Raw genomic sequence first — 22,603 nt, 5'->3', positions numbered from 1 at the left:
AGGTAGGAAAAGGCCTTACAGGCTCTGGTAAGAAGTCAGGGGCGATCACAGAGCTGCAAGTTGCACAGACAGGCAGGGGTGGGAGGCCAACAGGCAGACAGGGATACTACTGGGTAGATTTTCTAAATCCACCTCCTTCTATTTAAAATGTGGAGTGCAAGTGTCTGTAAGGCATCGTGTGCACATTCGCACCCCTCTGCAAGGCATCCCACTGTGAAGAATTACATTGCCTTATGGCCACAGCTCAGAGGGCCTAGGAGAATGAAAAACAGACCCCGCAAAGAAGAGATGGATTACAAAAGTGTGGCCTGGGCCCTGAGCAGATAGCAAGCACTGAGGAGATGTGTGCTGGGTGTCACATGTGACACCTACAGCAGGGTATGCAAGGTGGGTGCAGTCCACAGAATGTTATCCGCTCACCCTGGCCAGTGTGGTGATATCTGACTCTCATCTCTGCCTGGGTCTTGCACTCCCCTAAAGGCAAGAGATCCTTTACTGGTGGTTTTAATTAGAATAGCCCCAGTTGCATCACCACATTCTCATGGCTGAGTGGCTTGACCCTTCAGAGATGTTGCCTGTGGCCATCAATTAGGTGCATAGGTTCAAATGTTTCTGCTATAAAGACCCTAATGCCCTGGGGTGTTCAGTGTATAGAGCTGAAGCTCATTTCTGCTGTGCTTTAAAACAACAAGGACCTGGCCCAGCCAGAGAAATGTGTTAACAACCTGTCTGGATGCTGCATGTTTTGCAGGCTTCAGGCCAGCAGCTCCAACAGTTTGGCCCTGACTGACAGAAGGACTAAGCACCTGTTGCTCCAGAGGAAGTCAATGAGTCACGTAGGTGCTCAGCACCACTGACAGTTAGGTCCCTCATGCTAGCCCTAGACCAACAGCCCATGAGTTTGGGCTCTGCATAGCCCCTGATACAGCAATAAAGCAGTAAAGTAAGCTCCCCCATCAGACACTCCCCCCTCAATAACTTCCATGTTCCTAGGCACCTAGCTCCCAAACTTGACACCTTCTAAGTAATCATGCAGCAAAGGCCCAATCCTATGAAGCGCAGATGGTCCTCTGTTGCTGTGGGTGGAAATGCAGGCCCAGGGGATTAAGTGAAAATACCTGGCATCTCTGGGCTGGTTGAAGGTACTCATCCTTCATCCTCTCTCATGCCTCTCTGCAAACTTGTTGGGGCTCAAGCATCACAGGTGGGGCATAAAGATCATTATTTTAAAGATCATTGTTTAGGACTGACTGGCATGAGTTTGTTGCTCTAGTCTTAGATCCTCACTTTCATTCAACACCCCAACCAACTCACACTTCTGGCTAGCTTTCACCACAACCTCATGATCCATCCCTGACCATCCTTCCTCTTGCTCCCACACCGAGCCTCACATTGGCTCATGTTATGTTTTAATAATGCCAAAAGAAAGCAGCCATTAGAATTTACAAACCACATGTGGCCCAGACTTGCTAGATTGATCCTTAATCTCCATGATCAGCCCTTAACCTCCAAGTCCCCTGCCACACACTCCCTCAGTCTGTTTGGCAGTTGAAAATTGCCGTTTCTTTGGCTCAGGGAAATGGTCTTAGCTGATCTGTAAAGCGTGCATCTCAGGAAATAAGATCGACCTCCCAACATGAGACCAAGCTGGAGGTCTGTGCCACTAACCAAACTGCCCTGCCATTAAGTGCAAAGCCATTCCCAGCTCCCAGAGGGCACTAAGCTGGTCATTACCAGTATGGTCTCCATCACATGGACAATGTGTTTGTCTTGAGTAGGAAACTGGACATTTTGGCTTGTCCCTTTGCTCTAAAGCTTCTCTTCGCCATTTGACAAAGCAGAACACTGACAAGAAAATACAGACTCCCCTATGTCAGCCAGATAGTGTGTTCCCAGCTTTCACTGACCACACAACTGAGGTCTGAAGGTCTCTCTCATTTGCAGCCTGCCTAAACAGGACCCGTCACACTGTCTTTCCTCAGCATCACTTTCCCAGCAGCTGCTCAAAGGGCCCTGCATTTCTGGAGGCAGGATTGAGAGCTAGGGAAGGCCTGAAGGCATTGGCAGCGGAAGGCCAGGGCTTGGGGGGGCTTAGCACCCCCAAACTAATTTTGCAGCAGCCAGCAACAGCAGCAGCACCACGGCGCAGCTTGGCATGCAGCCAGGCCAGTACCCCACACATGCTCAGCTCCACAGGGCTGAGGAAGAAGAAGCTAACCATGCAAGCGTCACACTGTGCAGAGCACAATGGGAGTTGTAGTTCTCATGCTGATGCATGCATTCACCCCCTCCGACCCAAATGATATTTTCTCCCTCCATCTATGCCTGAAACCTGATGTTAGACATGTCTGACAACAGTCATGCTGACTGCTCTATCAATATGGCTATCTTGGATCACACGTCCCAGAATCCTGTATCAGCTCTCCCATCTCCCAATCAGCTCCAGCCAAAATATGATCATGTGGGTGGACAAGAATCTGGAAAATACAGCCTGCAACTGGAGACTTCACACCTCCGCATCACAAATGATCTCTCCCTTGCTCTTTACACAGATGCCACCTCAGCCAGTGGAAAGTGTTGGCACACTCTGCTCAGCTGTCACCTCCCCATCCCTCTGGAACCAGCACACTTATGAGCTTGTGATGGAGTGTCAGGGAAAGGTCACAACATCAACCCCTCCACCCACCCTCATCCCCCATCCCCACATACTTTCTGCATGCCTGATGGGTCTGGATTTCTCACACTAGATGCACCCCATGGGGCTGAATGCTTGCAAACTGACTGCAGAACTGTGACCAATCCATGCCGTATCTACCATCACAAAGACAACAGAGTGGTGACTTTGATCTGAGTAGCTTGATATCCTAAGCTAAGCAGAGCTGGATCTGGCCAATGCCTGGATGGCAGCTCTCCAAGGGAAAGTTATGTGCTTTAGGATATGACACTAGATGTTGGGTATGGAGGGGGACAGAAATAGCAGAGGTAGAATGAAGCTTCTGTACTGACCTAAGACAACTTGAAAGCCATCACCTCCATGCCTCATCAACACCTTTAATTTCAAAATGCTCCATGGGATGATTATATGATGCTGCCTTCTCAATACATTGCTTGCAGGTGGAGAGACGATTTTGTGTTCTCCAGACAGATGTCTCACCTTCTCTCTGCCCCATTTGCATCATACCTCACAGAGGTGGCCTATTTTTAAGAAGGGGAGGAAGGAGGACCCAAGTAATTATAGGCCTGTAAGCCTCACCTCGGTGTTCGGGAAGCTCTTGGAGATGATTATCAAGGAGCATATCTGTGGGGGGCCTGCAGGGGAGATCATGGTCAGGGGCAATCAGCATGGCTTCACCAAAGGCAGGTCCTGCCAGACCAACCTAATTGCCTTTTACAACCAAGTAACTAAATCCTTGGATGATGGTGTTGCTGGGGACATAATCTTTCTAGACTTTAAGAAGGCCTTTGACACTATCTCTCACCCCATCCTCATTAATAAATTAAGTGACTCCGGCATTGATGCCTGCACAGTTGGATGGGTAAAAAATTGGCTGATGGGGCGCACCCAGAGAGTAATGGTGGAGGGGTTGTACTCAACCTGGCAAGATGTGAGCAGTGGGGTACCCCAGGGCTCGGTCCTCGGGCCTGCACTGTTTAACATCTTCATCAGCGACTTGGACGACGGGGTGGAAAGCACGCTGTCTGAGTTTACTGATGACACTAAGATGTGGGGCGAGGTGGACACGCTTGAAGGGAGAGAGAGGCTGCAACTAGATTTAGGCAGACCACAAAAGTGAGCAGACAAGAATAGGATGGGGTTCAACATAGACAAATGCAGGGTGCTGCACCTTGGGAGAAGGAATCCACAGCATACATACAGGCTGGGGAGTTCCCTTCCCTCCCCCTCTATGCGACTTTGGTCAGGCCGCAGTTGGAGTACTGCGTCCAGTTCTGGGCGCTGCACTTCAAAAGGAATGTGGGCAGCCTGGAGAGGGTTCAGAGGAGGGCCACCCTCTTGGTGAGAGGGCAGCAGGACAGGCCCTACGAGGAGAGACTGAGGGACCTGAACCTGTTCAGCCTCAGCAAGAGGAGGCTGAGGGGGGACCTGGTGGCTGCCTACAAGCTCATCAAGGGGGATCAACAGCAAATAGGCAGAGCTCTTTTCTTCCCAGCACCACCTGGGGTGATGAGGAACAATGGTAATAAGCTGGTGGAGAATAGGTTTAAGTTGGAGATCAGAAGGCAATATTTTACAGTTAGGGTGGCCAAAATCTGGAACCAGCTTCCCAAGGAAGTGGTCCTCGCCCCTACCTTGGGCATATTCAAGAGGAGGTTGGACGATCACCTGTCTGGGGTCTTGTGAACCCAGCATTCATTCCTGCCTGTGGCAGGGGGTTAGGCTAGACGATCTGTTCAGGTCCCTCCTGACCCTAGCTACTATGAAACTATGAAACTATGAGTCCATAACACACCAGGAGCTATGGGAGTAGGTACAGAGTCAGGCCAACACCAAGGCAACACACTGACCACTGCAGAATGTTGTGCTCCTTAGCTTTGCACTTGTTTGCTCCAGACCATCTTCTGGGTCCATCCTTCTCCCATAAGACATGCAGGAAACCCTGTTCAAGCAAATACCTAAGGGAGAAATTCATAGAAAATAAGCAAAAAAGGCACCCAACTCCTCAATTTGTTACGAGAAGGAAAGGGTTTCATTCTGATCTGCTGTAAGCCTCTGACCCTGGCAAGATTTGCAGATGGATTTTGCAAAGCTGCAGCTGAACAATAAGCAAACCCTGATCCCCCACCATCTCATCCCCCCTCTGCTCACCATGGCCCAGGAGGCACCTTCCTGTGGCACTTTCTTGACTCATGCCCACTGTGCAATCTCTGCTGTACTGCTCAGCCGTTCACCACTGGTGCTGCTCCCACCTACTCCTGTAAGTACTCCAAGGCCTTGCGCATTTTCCTCCATGTGCCAGTTTGCCCCTCTGAGATTTCCCCTTATTGGTTGCTGCATTCCCTGTCCTGAGCTGGCCTATCTTGATCGCCTGAGTGCCATGTCACTATCCCATGTGCAAAGGCTGCTGCTGGCTCTCAGCCTCTCTTACTTTTTGGGGCTGCTTTTCAGAGATGGAAAATTCAGGCACTGCCTATGTGAGTTTGAATGGCAAAAAGACACTTGTGCTCAGCTTCTAGATGCTACTTTTTGTTATGGTCACAAACTACTTCAAGATCGTTTCAGGCTGGACATAAGGAAGAACATCTTTACTGTCCGAGCCCCCAAGGTCTGGAACAGCCTGCCACCAGAGGTGGTTCAAGCGCCTTCATTGAACACCTTCAAGATGAAACTTGATGCTTATCTTGCTGGGATCCTATGACCCCAGCTGACTTCCTGCCCTTTGGGCGGGGGGCTGGACTCGATGATCTTCCGAGGTCCCTTCCAGCCCTGATGTCTATGAAATCTATGAAATCTATGAAATTTATATTAGAAGACAGCCTCAACCCTGTGGCATAAAATAGGCTGTGGGCACCTAGGAATCACAGGGATCATGCAAAGACTTCATAGCCAAGGGTACATTAGACATGCCTATGGCACACAACTGGAGTAACCAAGACCAATGTCAGTCCATAGGCTGCTGGGCTGGGGAACAGCTGACACAGCAGATCAACAAAGAAATACTGGGGAAATCTGCAACAAAATGGGATGCAGAACTGGGGAGGAAAAGAGGTTTTTGGGGCTTGTTACTCCTTGGGCTGTTGCTGGCCAAGTCTGTCATTAGTTGCCACAGAAAGAGTCAGCTAGCCATGCCACATCTGTGTGCTTTGGTGGGAACTCAAGGTAGGACAGGGAAGGATGGAAGCAACCAGGCTGGAGGATAAGTACTGACCTGTAGCAACACCCCTGATGTGTATCCACAAGGCAGCCTGCTGGTCTATCATGGACTTCGCACTGTAGGGTGAAAGTGGGCATAGGGAGAGAAAGGATCACTGAGGGCCAAAGAAAGGGAATGAATGAAGGAACCAGAGCCTCAAGCAGCAGGTGCGGGCAGGGCTGTGAACACTGCTAAGAAATGGGTGCATGGGTTGATGCTGAGTTTGTTTTTTTTCATGTCAAGTGAACTGCTAAATGTCAGGTAGCCTGCCCCCTCTGACCTTGGGGCCAGCTAGCCCTACTTACTTAAAGCAAGGGTGTCAAACTCATCTCAGGCCCTGGGCCACATCCAGATCTCAGGGGCTGCTCCTGGGCCAGGTCTGTGGGGCCACATTTTGGTAGCAGTGTGGGTCTGGGACCAGGTGGCTGTACAGAGCCACATGTGGATAATGTGAAGTTGGGGTCCTGAGTTGACAAGGAGCCAGGCGTGTGTGGCTGTGCAGAATTCTGAATGGGCAGTGGCACAGAGCCAGGGACGTGTGGCTACACAGAGCTATGTTCGGGAAGTGGCACAGAGCTAGGGGGATGCTGCCAATAGTCATGTCCATTGGGGTCTCAGGACCCCATATTCTGCTCTGCTGAACTTCCAAAAGCCCACCAGACTACTATTGAGCCAGATGGAATGGTTCCATGGGCTGGCACTGGCCCACAAGCTGTATGTTTGACATCCCTAACTTAGAGCCAGCTAGGAAGGGAGCAAATGGCTCCACCTTGTAGGCAATGGACTCTGGCAGCAGGGTTAGGGGTGGCCCACAACCTTCTCCATAGAACATAGCTTCTCCATAAGGACAAATACAAGGTGCTGAAGAAGGAATCACCAGCATGCTTACAGGCTGGGGGAGGACCGTCTCAGCAGCAGAAAGCAATCTTGGAGTCACTGTTGACTCCAAGAGGAACATGAGTCGTCACTGTGATAAAGTGATCAGTAAGACTAACCGCACTTTATCATGCATTAGCAGGTACATGACAAACAGACCCAAGGAGGTGATACTTCCCCTTTATGCAGCATTGGTCAGGCCACAGTTGGGGTACTGCATCCAGTTTTGGGCACCACACTTCAAAAGGGATGTGGACAACCTTGAGAGGGTTCAGAAGAGGGCTACTCGTATGGTCAGGGGCCTGCAGGCAAAGCCCTATGAGGAGAGATTGAGGGCCCTGGATCTCTTCAGGCTCCTCAAGAGAAGGCTGAGAGGTGATCTTGTGGCCACCTACAAATACATCAGGGTGGGACAGCAAGGAATAGGAGATGCTCTGTTTACCAGGGCACCCCTCGGAGTAACTAGGAACAACGGCCGCAAACTGACGGAGAGTAGATTTAGGTTAGACTTCAGGAAGAACCTCTTTACGGTAAGGGTTGCCAGAATCTGGAATGGGCTTTTAAGGGAGGTGGTTCTCTCCCCTGCCTTGGAGGTCTTTAAGAGGAGGTTAGACATGCATCTGGCTGGAGTTCTCTGACCCCAGCACTGTTTCCTGCCCAGGGCAGGGGCTTGGATTTGATGATCTATTAAGGTCCCTTCCGACCCAAACTTCTATGAATCTATGACACTATGCCCACCCTTCATGATGAATGTAACTGGGCCCTGGTAGAAACTTTGGGCATATAGCAGAGTCCTTGCAGCCTGGTGCAACAGGCCAGCAGAAGCAGCGTTTCTGCTGTAGAAGGAACCCCTGCCCCAGGCCAGCACTCTGAGGGAATGTGCATACTGCTGTCACTGCTGGGACAGTTCCTCGGGTGAACACACCTGAGCTGGCCTTGAATTGGTAAGCTGGGCATTCCAGTACAACAGAAATGCTCAGGCTCCCAGTCAGCAGGACCCGAGCCAGCTGGTTCAGAGCTGGCTCAAAAATGACCACAGGAGCCAGCAGTCAAATGTAAACATACCCTCAGTTCACCCTGTTCCCAGGTCAGTTACAGGAAGTGTCCCGTATGCTCCCACTGACAAATTACAGCGCTAAGGGAGCAGGCAGCATTATCTCTATCTCTGTTGTATAGATGCAGATGGAGAAAGAGATTGTGACCAAGATTCTCACTGTCCACTAACTGCCATACTGGAGACTCTTTTGCCATCCATGGGAGTCACATCATGAAATCCCTCCAGAAATGAACCCCCACGTGTCCCAAATTTTCTATTAATCCCCAAATTAATCTATTAATTTCTGGGCTATGTGGCTTGCTCAAGGTCACAGAGCAACTCAGTGACAGAGCTTGGACTAGAACTGGGGTCTACTCAGCTTCTTGTCTCCTTCCTTAGTCACTCAGCTGACTTGGCTCCCTGTCCCACACTCTTGGTAACCAGGGTCTACCTACAACAGGGACGTGTCAGCCTGAGGGGAGCTTATCTGTCTGGTAGAGTCAGTGATTCTCACTCATTCAACAGTCAGTCGTAGAGCCCCAGGTGTCAATAGACATTACAGCAACCCCTGCTGTGTGACTGGTATCTGCCCTGCCACTGAAACTGGAATTTAATAGCTTTGCAATGGTTAATTCCAAGATGACACCATTCCCTTTCAGGCCTGTCTAATCTCTCTCCCATGTGTCTGCTCCATTTCCAAGGAACAGTCAGGGAGGAATTCTAAACACAGCCCCTTTCTTTCCCTGGAAAGACAGCCCAAGGCTTGGTACCAGGAGGCTGGAGCATGCTATGGTCCAAAAACTGATAGCTGCAGTGAGCTCTCTGACTCCCAAACATGGCTTCAGTTTCACTGAGGAAATCTCATCCTAGCAGATGGGCTTACTCTGAAGCCACTGGATTTTTACAGAAGAGAAGTGATTTCCCCAAGGCATCATGGAAAGATCCCATCCGTGCCGTCTCAGATGACTGTAAGTTTTGAGCAGGAACATGTGGTCTCTCAGGTAGGGAGGTAATATTAATTCCCAGGAAACCAAAAGTTTTCCCTTGGGACTGCCTCACATTCTGGACTCTAAGCTATACAGCAAGAGGTTCCCCCAGGCCTTTTATAGAAGTCACCAGGCGTGGCAGAATCTTAAAAGATAATATGGAACAGGAGAGAATGCAAGAGAACTCACCTGTGCTGAGGCAGGCAGGTGTTGAAGGGTCAGGGAAACATTTACAAAAGCTCAGAGGCCCATGCTCAGCTCTGCTGCATGTTTCAGGAGCAGTGGGAGTGCCTGTCCTCAGTGAGGGGCAGATGAAATACTGGGTCCATTCCTACAAATAAAGCAAAAGGACCTGCTGGTGCGGGATCAGTCTTGCCTCTATCAAGCACTGCAGTGCTGAGAGGCAGGGCTGAGCAACCACAGGCACCAGTGAAGACTCAGAAATGCAGCTTGGGGTTGGGAGCAGCATGAAAAAACCCAGGTTGTGATGAACACAGCAACCTGAGATGTCCTCTCAGTTTAGATGATAGAATATTTCAGCGTCAGGGGACAAGCATGTAATTATGTCAACTGAGCTGATATGACAGGGTTCATGGGGGCAGCGTACTACCATTCTCATTTATGCTGTTCCCAGCAGGAGCCAATCTCCAGGAAGAAACTTCCCCCAAGGAGGATTGCAGTCCTTGGTCCAGTCATTGCTCAATCTAAGACCCAAGGTAGACCCATCCCAGAGGGTTTTAACTTGTGAGCAAGGACACAGGGTCCCTCACTGATGACAAAGGGCTTTGTACCCTGATAGTACTACATCTCACTTCCATGTATTCACACAAACTGGCCTGGCCTGACCTGGGCTAAAGACAGTCAGCAAGTTGTTCACTAGGCAAGCACTTTGGTATGATCATCACTGTATGCAGATGCACAGCATTAATGATGGTGAAAGGAGACACCTGGAAGGTGGCATGTTGAAGCACAGGATAAGTAGAGATTGGGATCCATGCAGGAGGCATTGTAAGCCACAGGCAACTCCTCCTATCCCACCTGAGGGAGGATGGAAAGAGCAGGGTGAACAAATGTGCGGAGATGACCCAGTAATCAGGCACTAAGTAAACAGAGAGCAACAGGGTGAATCTTCTCTTCAACCTCGCTTTCCGAGATGTGGGTGTGTTGCTCTGTGTCCTTGCAACAATGGAAGAGATGACATCTTGGCTCCCTTGACAAAATTCTTGATGTGGGTGTTTTCTTTAAAGCCCATATAGAAAGATTGCAGAGGTGAAAGGGCATTTGGCTTTTCTCAAGAGTCTCTGGTCAATATTTAATCTGATATGGATTATTTTCTGTCTTCCAGGTAATTTCTCCTCCCCTTCACTCCCCCCACCCCCCCCACACACACACACACCCACTCAATGCTAGCATACAAGGGGCAAGGAGGAGCTCAGACTCAGATGACAAGAGAGAAGTCCAGACCACTGAGCTGCTCTCCACGGCATGGGAAGATAGAAAGACGAGAAAGGCGCTTGATGTGAAGAGCAAGGAAGCCAGCAATACCAGGAAGGAGCACTCAGACAGCGAGGCAGCAAGTGACTGAAAATGGTCTCAGTTGGGCTGCAGCTCATGGGTTACACCCTGGCGTTACTAGGGACAATAGGCACCTTGACAGCCACACTCATGCCCAACTGGAAGAACAGCTCCTATATCGGCTCTAGCATCGTGACAGCGGTGGGCTTCACCAGGGGGCTTTGGATGGAGTGTGCCATCCAAAGCACTGGTATCACCCAATGTGATATCTACAATTCCCTACTGGACCTGCCTTCTGACCTCCGGGCTGCCCAGGCTATGATGGCGACCTCTGCTGCTGTTTCTACCCTGGCCTGCATCATCAGTGTGGTAGGGATGAGATGCACCATCTTTGCTCAGGGCTCCCCAGCCAAGGACAGGGTGGCAGTGATAGGTGGGGTAATCTTTGTCCTGGGGGGACTACTGTGTTTCATCCCTGTTGTGTGGAATATCCATGTGGTGCTGCGTGATTTCTACAATCCCATGATCCCTGACAGCATGAAGTATGAGATCGGGGAGGCATTGTACCTGGGCATCATGTCCGCCTTGGTCTCCCTCATTGGTGGCTTCATACTCTGCGCCTCCTGCCCACCCCGGAACCAGCAACTGGACTTTCAAAGCATCTACCAATCCAGACCCCTAGCTGCCAAGAGCCCCCGGCCCTCCATCAGCCATACACTAAAGAGCCCCCGGCCCTCCATCAGCCATACACTAAAGAGCCCCCGGCCCTCCATCAGCCATACACTAAAGAGCCACCGGCCCTCCATCAGCCACACACTAAAGACTAATAAGAGTGAGTTCAACTCCTACAACCTGACAGGGTACGTCTAGGCACAGCAAGGCCCAGTCAATTCCCCCACATCAAGTCCAACGCTATCCTAGCAGCTGGCTGGGACCTCTACTGCTTTGGGGGCTACCTGGACTGAACTGTGGCAGGCGAGGGGATGCCTTGCCTCTCAAGCTTCTCATGGACACCTTCTCATTTAAATCCTGATGTTCTCTGAGGCTCCTGCATGGGACTTACGGCTTCTTGGGAGACCAGTCATTGGTCCCACACACAGACTAGTCTGGCTTGGGCCCACATAGCCCTGTTGCATGAGATGGGTTTCCTTGAGCTGCCAGTGGTGAGTACAGCCCAAACCCAACAGCCTCAAAAGACTAATCTCCCTTGGGAACTCCACTCTGCCTCCCGAGCCTTGCTACTAGGAAGAGCAGCCTCCAGGATGGCCAGCCCCACCAAGCCAGCCAATATCATGGAGGACAGACCTGGCAGGGAACTGACTGGCAGCTGGTGGGGCAATCCCAGATGCTGTGAGAGCTCACTGAACTGAGAGTACTGGAAACAGGACATGGGAGGGTGTTTCCAACCTCCTGAGACTGGAGGAGGACTGTGGCAGTTGTGAAAGAACAGGGGCTAGAGGAGCTTTTGAGCAGGGTGGTAATGGTGGGGCTCACTTTTTGGGACACAGGGTGAAGCATTTGCAGTGTCACGGTGGTTTGACAGAGGAGGCAGCTCTCTGGGAGCAGCCTGGGTGCTGAATCCTGCTGTGGGTCAAAAGTGATGAGCTGCTGATTTCAGACAGCATTGCAATAAATCTGAGCATTCACTATTGTGCTGTGCCTGAGCTTTCTTCCCACAGTGAAAGGCCTTTCCACTTAGTCCCAAGCCCACCCTGGGCCATCCTGTGCCCCTTACACCTGCCTGTCAGCTGCCAAGCCCCAGGGCAGGCTCACAGTCATATTTCAAAGGCATGGGGAACCCGCTGTGAGACCCTACCACATTAAAGTGCCTGGCTTTGAGAGCCAAATCCTTACGGGGTCAGGACTCCAGGTCCCCTTCCTGATGGATAGAGAACAAAAATCCCTAAGAGAATGATGGCAGCTCAATCACAGACTAATCCTGGTCCCACTCAAACCACTATGCTCCTGATTCAAGAGCAACACACTGTAATCCTCTCCCAGGGTCCTCGGGCCAGAGTGACCAGAGCCCAGACAAACAAGCCTGCATTAAGCTTTCATCTAGGCTGCTCAGTTGCCTGTACCCATATCCTAGCTGCTTCCTTGGGAAGCTCACCCAAGCTGAAGCCTGTGCTGGTGTGGGCAGTCCCAGAGCTGGCTGGAGGTACAAACGTATACATGCATAGAGGCCTCCTGATGAAGATGTACAGGAGGAGCAGAAGGCAGCAGGATCCAGTGGGCATGGTATGGGCCGGGGAGCTAGGAGCAGCAGAGCTTGAGCACAGCTCCGCCACTGACCTATTTGAATGACCTCAAGTCAATCACTTCTTCCTGTGCCTCAGTTATGCTGTCTCTACAATGAGGCTAATGCTCTTCATGCAAAGTGCCCTGAGATCCTAGAGTAACATGGACTTTTTACAGACATTGGGTGTGATAACTGAGGTCCCTGGGATTCCTACATTCTTAGCAAGAGATTCTCCCAATTCCCCAGCCCACAGGTGCAGAGAGTCCTGTGTGAGGGTGAGGACAGAGGCATCCTTGTCTTGCAGGGACTCTTTCTGGATGGACTGGTCAGCCCCACAGGCCTCCCTTTCAGGTCTGAGCAGCACTGGAAGGCATTAGCTATAATCCCACACTGAGCAAGTCCCTGTGGAGATGAAGGCCATAGTGGCTGAGCCAGGCATGCTGAAAGGGCAGCGTGACTCCAAGCTGCTGCAGCATGCAATGGCAGTAAATGCCCTGTCTCCCAAGCTAAGTTGGAGGTGTGCTCCTGGATTCCCCTCACACAGTGAAATGCCCCCTGGCACCTTCCATGCTCTGACTCTGCTATCACTTTTCCTGGGCTGTTTCCCAGGCCCACTGGATACAAAAAGCATGTGCAGCTTTCTCCAGCACAGGACCTGGGCCTCACATGGTGGCAGCTGAGTTAGTTGCCTTCTGCTCTCATTGTCCTGTGGAGGCAAAAAGGCTCTCACAGTGAGACGTTCCCCATGGGCTCTTGCTGCTGCAGGGAGAGGTGGTTGTCCACCAATGGCAGCCTAATTGGGAGGCAGGACCACAAACTGCGGCATGCTTTGCTTGGAGCTAAACCTTCCCCAGCTCGTACTGGAAGCCAAATCAGACAGCGCTGAGGTGACAAAGGTGCCCACCATCACAGTGAGCATGATAAAGAGATTCCCTCTCAGGGGGCTGGAGGAGACATTCCCAGAAAGACAAGCTGACACACCAGCCCTGCCCACTGACACAAACCCAATTGGCCACTGGGTCCATCCCCAAAGCAATTCCTGCTGCATCCTCCTCCTCCTGGGATGTCCTAGAGCAAGGCCTGACTCTCCTATCCCAGGTCAAACACACAGGCCCTTCTGCAGAGTGGGATAGCAATTACCTGGCTGTGCCCAGCTCTAGGTGTCTCATATGTTTCAGTTTCTCTCTCCATGCTGTGACATTGCACCCACTTGCGTAGGCACCTGTGTATGCTGATTTGTGTCACCTACTCTGGCCTGTGGCTTGTTCTGTGCCATTGTCAATTACAGTGCTGCTCCCTAAGCCTGCTTCTCCCAAACTGGAGCAACTTGCAGCAATGGGGAGGAGATAGGTGGGAGAGAACAAGCAGGCTGACAGACCCCTGCAGCAATCTGCATCCCAAGATGCTCTGGTATCAGGGAGAGAGCATTACACACTGTGAGCAGCCTTGGGTGCTCTCCCCATAGCTTAAGGGACCCAGCTCCCCTCCTTTGCTGAAGGTAAGATGAATCACCCCGCTGCTCTCTGGCTTGGACAAGCCCTGCTCTCCTGGAACAACATTCTCCTTGGTTCTTGCAGACTAGTCTTCTCCGGATAGGAACGGTCTCTTGTCATGTGCCGCCATTGTGCAATGAGGTTCGAATTTTGGCTGGAGCCTCTCCATGCTGAGGCACTGCACTCAAGACATGGCACAGCGCTGTGGGGGCTCCTTGCATGGATAGGATGAAGCAGAGGCCTGATGTATTTTTTCCTTCCCTCTCAAGTGACAAGTCTTTGGGTGTTCTGAGCCCCAGCATTTCACTGTGCTCATTTCAGCACTCCCTCCTTCCCCAGATGGAACAAGGGGAGACCACCCCAAGTCACCAGCCAGGCCCACTCACCACAGCCCAGGCCAATGGAGGAGGGCTTCCTGAATGTGGTTAAACATCACAGCACTGCTGTTCATTCCTGGCATTTCTGTATTCCCAGGCCTGGGAAGATCCCAATCCCTCCACCGGGGGCGGGGAGGGGCACAGACATGGGCCATGATCTCATTACCCTACACCTGTCATCTTAAAACCCAAGTGCCTGGGAGGTGGCCTTTCTTTTTCCCATTTTACACATGGAAAAACAATACTTAATTCCATCGTCCTCAGAGCCAGCAAGATGTCCCTGGGGCTTGTTTGAAACTCCAGAGTCTCTGGCTCCCAGTCCTGTGCTCCAGCCCTGACACTGTAACCCTCCATCTTGGGCATTCACAACCCGATCACGGTCAGTGATTAAATGTTTTCCTCACGCACTTCCTGCCCTACAGCATGCTCTGTACTACAGGGGCTGCTTTCTTTTGCTGTCCCAATGTGGCACCATGGTCCCATTGCTCTGGGTCCTGGGAAACAGGATAAGAGTGCCTCCACATTGCAAGCTGTTGAGGGACATGGAGCTGGGCACAGCCACCCACAGGAGGAGGTCAGAGATGAAGGATCTTGCTGACGTGCATGTGCTGACTCTGCTGGGTTTTATTAGAGACATCAATCAAAAAGTGAGGAATAAAATAATTAAGCCTGGCAGCATGGGTCCTGGCTGGACCTGTCTCATGGCAGCAGCAGGACTGGCTGCAAAGAGCTCCTTTCAAAGAAGCAGCCAGTCCCTAAGGTGGAAGATGCCCAAGGATAAATGAAACTCAGGTGGCAGCTGTGGTGAGGTCTCTGTTGCAGCATTTTTCATCCAAGCCACAGCTGACTGGGAATTTCTAGTGAAACTATTTTACGATTTTTCACATTGCAAAGCACCAGGGGGTTGGCATGGATCTGTGCTGGAAATCCTCCTGGGGGGGTGAGGTGGGGGCAGCAGAGGAAGAGGGATGGCCACAGTGCTCCATAATTGCCATTAGCCCAGCTGTGAGGGTGCTCCCATGAGGCTAGGGAGATGCAGGTCCAAGTGTCTGTTGTGAAAAACTTAGTGGACATCTCAGACTTAACAGGACAGAATGGGACTGAGCAGGGACCTGCTCTAAGAATCAGGGTTGGAAACAGCTTGTGTGACGTGACACCATGTTCACAATCATCAGCCCCCCTGGGGGCAGACAAGAACTCACCCTTCTAGTTTAAATCACTGGAAGAGACCAAATGAGCTCTGTGGGAGCGAGGGCTGGACAGTTTGACCCTGGAGATACTTGAAGGATCAGCTGTGCCCTGGTCCTGGTCCTACACGTGATGCTGCATCCCCTAATCACCATGCTGTCTGCTATTCTGGGGCATCATTTTTTCTTTGGGGGAACACTCCCCAGGGTTCTTTGTACAGATATAAAAGATGGGCCAAGCTTGAAATTCTCAAGAAGCACTGCATATGGGAAAAGATCTGTCCAGCCAGCATTACCTGCTGTAAACCTTGGGCAAGGTTCCAAAATGCCACGTGGTCAAAACACTATGCAGAAGCTGTAAGACGGGAACTCAGCAAGGCAATGCTGGGACATACAAATGCAACAATAAAATAAGCATTAAGCACCTTGTAGTAGTGAAATAGGCCAATAACAGCAATCCCAGCACTGGCAGGGTCTTCAAGAAGCATCAAGCACTGAGCAGGCTATGCTCCTGCCTCACAAATATAAACATACTGCTGAAGTCTTGCCAGTCTCTGACAGAGCTACCACAAAAGGAGTCTGTCGTCCTGCCTGGCACAGTCAGGACACCGATGTTGCTCCCTTGTACAGGGAGGATCAGGGAGGGTGCTGCTTTGAGACAGATCAGGGAGAGGTTGAAGGAAACTGATGCTATCCGGTGTGCAGATTCCTTTAAGGGAACTGGGGGCTTCAGGTTCAGTTGGAAGGCTTGTCACCTCTTAGCCTCTCATAAAGCAATTTAGATTAGCAGAACAAGAGAAGGGCAATGGGTTCCTCGCTCAGACGTCACTATTTCTATCGTTAACCTTGCACAAGTGAAATCATGTTTACCTGCCGCACTAATGCTCCTGATAATAACATGACTCATGCTTTCTCCACTTGGTGCCATGAAAGGCGCCACCCTGGGGACCCATTCCAGGTGATAACAGATATTAACTAGGGGAGGCTGCAGCTGATTTCAAAGTGAAAGACACTCACCATCTTGCGACCAGACCCAGCAAGAACTAAACCCCAAGCCTCACAATTTCTGCCATCCTCTGTCGCCCCACCAAGGCCCGGGACCAACTGGTCAACCTCCTCCTGGCTCTGGCCAAGCTGGTTATCTGGCTATCCAGGAAGGAGGCTCTGGCCGGGAAGGCTCCCGGTGACCTCGGGGCGTTTTTCCTCGGTGTCCTTCGCGCGCGTCTCCGGGCGGAGCACCACTGGGCAGTAGCCGCTGGCAAGCTCAAGCAGTTCGCCAGCCGGTGGGCGCTGTTCGGGGTGCTCTGCTCACTGACCCCCGGGGGAGCACTTGTTTTGAACCTTTGACCCCGCACGCACACCCTGTTTTCTTTTGAGTTGTCCCCCGTAATGTTTGTGTAATGTTCGGGAGCCCAGCCGCCCAACTTTCTTTGAGTGGCGGCCCCCGAAGAATTTTTTTCTTCATCCAGAGTTCCAGCAAACAACCTGTCCGGTCACCAGCCGGACGCTGGTACCACCATCGGCCACCTGACGGGGGTGGCCCAAAGACCCGTGTGGACTTTACCTCGTCTATCAATAGTCTCTGGATGAACACTGCCATGGCTCTGGTAGAAGTGACAGGACAAGTAACGAATGGACAAGGAGTTTGTATGTTAGCCAAACCCTACTGGGTCATCCAGAAGCAGGGCAGATAATTCAAGTCAAGGCCTAAACCAAGCAGGGAGCACAGGACCAAGGCAGACTCACTGCAACAGGTAGCAATAGCACAGAGAGCTCAGTTAAGGGCCACCTATACACCATGGCCATGGTCTTTATACAGGCCTGGAGCAGAGAAGGACCTTTTTTTAAAGCCAGGAAAGGATGCATGGTCAAATTGCATTCATTGAATTAAGCTGTTTCATTTAAAATGTTTGCTGCTTTGCAGATAATGGATGAAAGGGATTTGAAAAATACTTGAAATAAAGGGGATTTTCCACATCAGAAATTCAGGTCTTATCTATTCAAGTTTGTTCTTCTCCAGAAGACATTATAAGTGCCTAGATAAGGTTTATGGCATCGTAGATATTTAAGAAGAAAGACCCAATTAATTAAGAAGAGTTATTTAAAATTCTGGGCATTGGTCATTTTTAGCAACATTTTCCAAGGTTGAAGCTAACACTAGAAGCTGAATGTCTTCTTTAACAATTCAGTACTATCCTCTTCCCCCTCCCAAATGCAGGGCTATGAACCTCCCAGCTTACAGGCCAGACTGGGAAGGTGGTGGAAAGTACATAGGGTTGATAGTCAAAGTACCAGACGGAAGGTGTCTGGGTCTCAGGAGGACTCAGATTTGGGCACATCACTTGGAAGGGCACGGGACAAAGTTAAGGGGTTTGGGAGTTACAAAATAAACAGTCTTTGAAGCCTGTGTAACCTTAAAAGAAGGTTCTCCTGGCAAGCAGGCCTGTGTTCTTTACCCCAAGATCCCCCAGGTCCAATTTGACTTAACTGAGTAAGTGGTGCCAAGCAACAAAGAAAAGAAAAAGCACAGGGATTTTCAAGATACTCAATGGGACCCCCTAAAACAACACACTCTTCCGGCTATATGAGAAACCTGAGAGGAGTTATCGTTCTTTTAAACTCGGATAAAGGACAAGGAAAGGGGGAAAATGTGCTTAACAAGTAAATCTAGTCTTGATCTCTCCAAGAGCTTTCCATGAGGTATGTTGCCATTAGGCTAATCAGGTCATTGGGCACCATGCCAGCTCAGCACAGCCCAGTGATATGGAGGACATGCACTGGTTCCACCTCCAGGGGCACACACTCAGCAGCCCTATGGGATTAGTGCCATGTGTGTTAACGGCTGTTGCTCCAAACAAGGGTAGGCAGAGCCACCAAAGTGTTGGATGCATGCAGCTGTGCATGTCTAACTAAGTCTGGCTGATCTGCAAGGCTGCACAACACAGTATCCTTGCCCACTTGAATCAGCACAGGTAAGCAGGTAACTGGAGCTAGGGCTAGGCACTGGAGCTGAAGGCAGAGGCATTGAGATCCATGTTGCCCGAGTTCCTTCTGTTTCCTCAGTGTTAATGGGAGCTGCAAGATGCACCATGGGTTGACAGCTTCCCTTCCCACACAGTACAGGGAGCAGCCTCTCCTCTCCTCTCCCTTTCTGTTAAGGCAGCTCTGCAGGGCAGACAGCATCCTTTAAATACAGAGGCTCTTTGGTTTCCACGACCATTCAATTGGGGTATTGCCAGCACACCGCATGCCTGAGATCCATTGTCCATTAGCAGCCCTCTGGGTGTCTTGGCAGCACCAAAGATGAGTCATGGGCAAATCAGACTAGGAGGGAAGATGCGAGGGGGATGAGGCTGGACAAATGCAAAAAAAAAGAGCACAGAGGCACCAGGGCCTAAAGTGGCTCAGGGAGTGAGCACATTAAAGGGGACTTCCTCCTGCTGTGCTTCAGAGACAAATTCACCTGCTCAGCTTTGATAATGAGAATCTGCTCTGCCTCCCCCCAACCTTTCCTTGCTGGGGCAGGGAGTCCTCCAGCCACCCCTCCAGAAGAGGGGAAAGGCTAGAACCCAGTCTTCTCCGCTGAGCCGTGGCCTTACTTTGATGACTAATTTGGCAAGGACAGCCTCTAGATCGCCTTGTTGCTCTGAAGAGCGGCTCAGATCAGGCGAGGGGCAATAAAATATTAACATGCTCTTATCTTCAAAAGCAATAGAGAGACCATAAACAGAGCCAGCAGGTAGGAACTGCCAGCCAAGTCCGAGGTTACAGCCTCATCTGTTATGCTTCTGCAGAGACCACTGGCTTGGCCTGTTGCTTCAATTATGTAACACCCTCAACCCCGTTCCCAGATCCAGGGGCTCCTCCTAGTCTCAATTTGGACCTGTCAGAGGCAGCAAGGTGAGCAGCAGGGTCAGGGTGCCGCAGGGGTTAATGCAGCCATCTCTTGGGCCCTGCAATGCACTGCAATGAAACATCCCCAAAAGGGCTCTATACCCTGGATTTCAGCAGTGGTCCCTGACTTTGCTTGCCTCACTCCTGAATTGTCAGCTGTTTTAGGAGCTCTACAAGCCAAATGAAGTGGCTCTATGGGCTGGATCTAGCCCACAGGCTGTTTGACATCCAACTTAGAATCTAAGCCCAGTTACATCTTGGTTTCTAGGTGCTATTTTTTACCCCTACCAAAGGGGGAAATGTTCCACTTTTACTCCTCAGAGTCCCCTCTGCTTCCCACCTCTCCCCACAATGCATTCTCTCTTGAAGTACCTCAGTATAACCACATCCATAAAAGAAACAGACGCAACAGGAAACAACAATGTGCCTCTGCCTCTCAGCCAAGTAAAGTCTAATCCTATCCCCCAGCAGTCCAGAACAAAGAACCCGAGTTTGGGCATGTGAAGTCTAGGTACTTTTTGCCCAGTTGCCTCCAAGAACTTGGCCTGCTTCTGTTAAGTACCCAGAGAATGGGACTGGAGGAGGAGGAGGAGGGAAAAATAGTCTCTTGTCACAGATTCATTGTGTTTTGGAAATATTTATGTTCCACTAGTACCCAGAGAACCTTCTCAGGCCATTATGCTAGACGCTCAGTACAGTACAAGGCAGTTCTTACCCCTAGGCACAAGAAGTCCTAAGAACTGAAAAGCAAATGGAAAAGAGCTGGGACGTGCTTATTTTGAGGGAAGCAGAGGAGATCCAGGATGTCTGATCTAATCACCATCCTGTTCCCCACTCAGCCTAGTAGTGAGTCAAAGCTACAGGTTCCTGGGGAAGACTCCAGTGGTAAGTAAGAACTGATGTTTAAAAGGAGTCTCGTCAGTGCAAGAGAATGATGCCAGAAATACTAGGAATTGGAGTCCAGGTGAGACTGCTACAAGCAACAGCCACATCCTAAGGTGGCCAAGACACAATTCTGTTTAAGCCCTGGGCCAGGGTCACTTTATGTTAAGACCCATCCATGGTCTCTCTCTTCTATGGGGGAAGGGATGTAGGTTCAGACAACACAGACATGAAGGCTCTGCTAGATCCCTTTGCGGGCAGGAACTAGAGGTTCTCATGCTGACTGAGCAGGACTCTGTGAGGTCTGGCAGTGCCCAGTTTTGTGACCATGCATATGGAGAAGTAGCCAGGAGTCATTCAGCTGGACAGCAAGAGAGCAGGGCTGGTGAGGGCAAATCGGAACCCACCTTCCTCTTAAATGGATATGGAGTAGAATGGGCTGGACTGCGGCACTGAACATACCAGTAACTCGAGCAAGGGACTCTGCAGTGTTACCTGTACCACCTCCTTCTTCCCCTCAGTATCAAGCTCACCTTTATCATCAGGATGAGTCCCCATATGCCTGTTCTCAGCTCATGCTTGTTTTACAGAGATTGAAGAAGGAAACTCCTTCAAACAATAGGGAGCTTTGATGAGGATCTGCTTAAAGAAAACATTGGTGTTGTCTGCCTAGCAGGGATGTGCTGAAGGAATGTTCTCCTCCCAGCCATGCATCACGACTCATGATCATTTACACCAACAGCCATGGTTCCCAGGCCAGAAAGACAAAAACATGAAATGAATCATTATGGGGGCATCCATGAATGCTGTGTGCTGCCTGGGCAACAATTTTATTAACCCTCCATCTCCTAAACCTCTACCCAGTTGCCCATCTTGGTAGAATCACACTGTACTCAGTATCACCTCCTGTCACATTCCCAACACAGAAATCAGCAAATGCCAGGTCAGGAAATGCAAACAGCTTTGGAGCCCAAGATACTGGTGTCATTTGCTGGTCAGAGTGATATGTATCATTCACATGCCCTGAGAAACTAGCTTCTACCAATAAAGTGCCTTACCTCCCTGAACACTGTGTAGGAAACAGATTGGAAGGCACAAGACACATCAGGAACTAAAGGTGCAGACGAATGTGTAGCTTTCCAGTCTAACCCATAGCCTTCACAGAAAGCATCATAAGTTAGACTGATACTTCCAACCCAATATACGTTTGCTGTTGGGTTGGGAGGGTGAGAGATGGAGCTCCAATTTGGAGCTGATCCAGAGACAGAGGCTGTCTCTCTGCAGCCTCTTCCGTTAACTCTGCCCCAACCCCGCTCCTGGCCACCAGTGCTGTCTTAGGATGGGAGGGGAAGAAAGCAGGGGAGAGAGGTCCATTCCACCAGTGTTTCCCCAACCTGCGCTGAAGTGGGGTGGATGGATTGGAGCCACCCGCCTTGGAGTGGGGGCTCCAATCCACTCTCCCCACAGCACTGGCTAGGCAACCCCCAGAACATGCTTCCTCCACTCCCTTTCCCCCCTCCAATTCTGAAAATAGTGCCAGGAGCATCAGCCCAGTCCTGCTCCCTGGTGAAATTAATGAAGGTGCTCCACTTTGGAGTGCCTTCATCTGGACCCTTGTGTAATGAGGGTTCAAATTGTTGCAGGATGAGAACCTTTTAAAGCGCTCTGCAGCCATGCACTTGTGTTTGGTCATAGCTGTAGAGCACTTTCAGGGGCCAGATTGGGCAAAAATTGTCACTTCTGTCCATGAACACCGCATGCTTCTGGAGGCTAGGGAGGCATGGTGACCACCCACAAGCAGCGGCAGTGGTATTGGCGGGGGGGGGAGGGTAGTGACGAGTTCCTGCAGGCAGCTGGTGCGGTGTCGGCAGCAGGCTGACCAGGGAGCTCCCACAGGCGGCCACAGCAGTGTCAAGTGGTGAGCACTGACCACCCACAGATGCCATGGGACTGTCCTGAGCAGGCACAGGCAGCCCCATGTGGGCTGTGAGCTGCACGGTAGGCTGCGGTGAGGCTGCCACCACCACCCCTGTGCTGCCTAGTGCGCAAGCTCTGGGCAGGCAGCAGCAGCAAACAATGCCTGGTGCAGCAAGCGGGGTGGGGGCCGCAGCTGCTGCCACTGTGGCAGAGCCCCAACAGGTGAGCCCGGAGTTGGCGCGGGGTTGGGTTACAAGCTGGTGCTGAGCATGGGAAAAGCGGCCCCTCCCTGCCCTGTGGCTGGGGCCCCACACACGATCCCCCCACA

At 51.0% G+C, this 22,603-nt stretch overlaps 2 protein-coding genes across 3 annotated transcripts in view; one reads left to right on the top strand and one right to left on the bottom strand.

Moving 5' to 3' along the window:
• The window catches only part of RIPPLY1 (ripply transcriptional repressor 1), a 42,411-nt gene that overhangs the window by 11,736 nt on the left and 8,072 nt on the right, over window positions 1–22,603 (bottom strand). The window lies entirely within an intron of this gene.
• Window positions 10,356–11,153, top strand: CLDN2 (claudin 2). 2 transcript variants are annotated; one of them, XM_006037969.1, is made up of 2 exons: window positions 10,356–10,988; window positions 11,097–11,153. In XM_006037969.1, exons 1-2 carry the CDS (start codon window positions 10,356–10,358, stop codon window positions 11,151–11,153), a joined length of 690 nt encoding a protein of 229 aa, XP_006038031.1. The 2 variants fall into 2 exon arrangements, with proteins under 2 accessions (XP_006038031.1, XP_025050232.1); XM_025194447.1 differs by having other exon boundaries at window positions 10,356–11,153.

The sequence above is a fragment of the Alligator sinensis genome, unplaced genomic scaffold (genome assembly GCF_000455745.1).
Source record: "Alligator sinensis unplaced genomic scaffold, ASM45574v1 scaffold1027_1, whole genome shotgun sequence".
Taxonomy (NCBI): domain Eukaryota; kingdom Metazoa; phylum Chordata; order Crocodylia; family Alligatoridae; genus Alligator; species Alligator sinensis.
The sequence above is the reverse complement of the archived record's forward strand: the minus strand, read 5'-3'. Positions and strand labels throughout refer to the sequence as shown.

Bases quoted from the DNA above. Each gene is read 5' to 3' on its own strand.
- CLDN2 (XM_025194447.1), top strand. From the start codon at position 10,356: ATGGTCTCAGTTGGGCTGCAGCTCATGGGTTACACCCTGGCGTTACTA.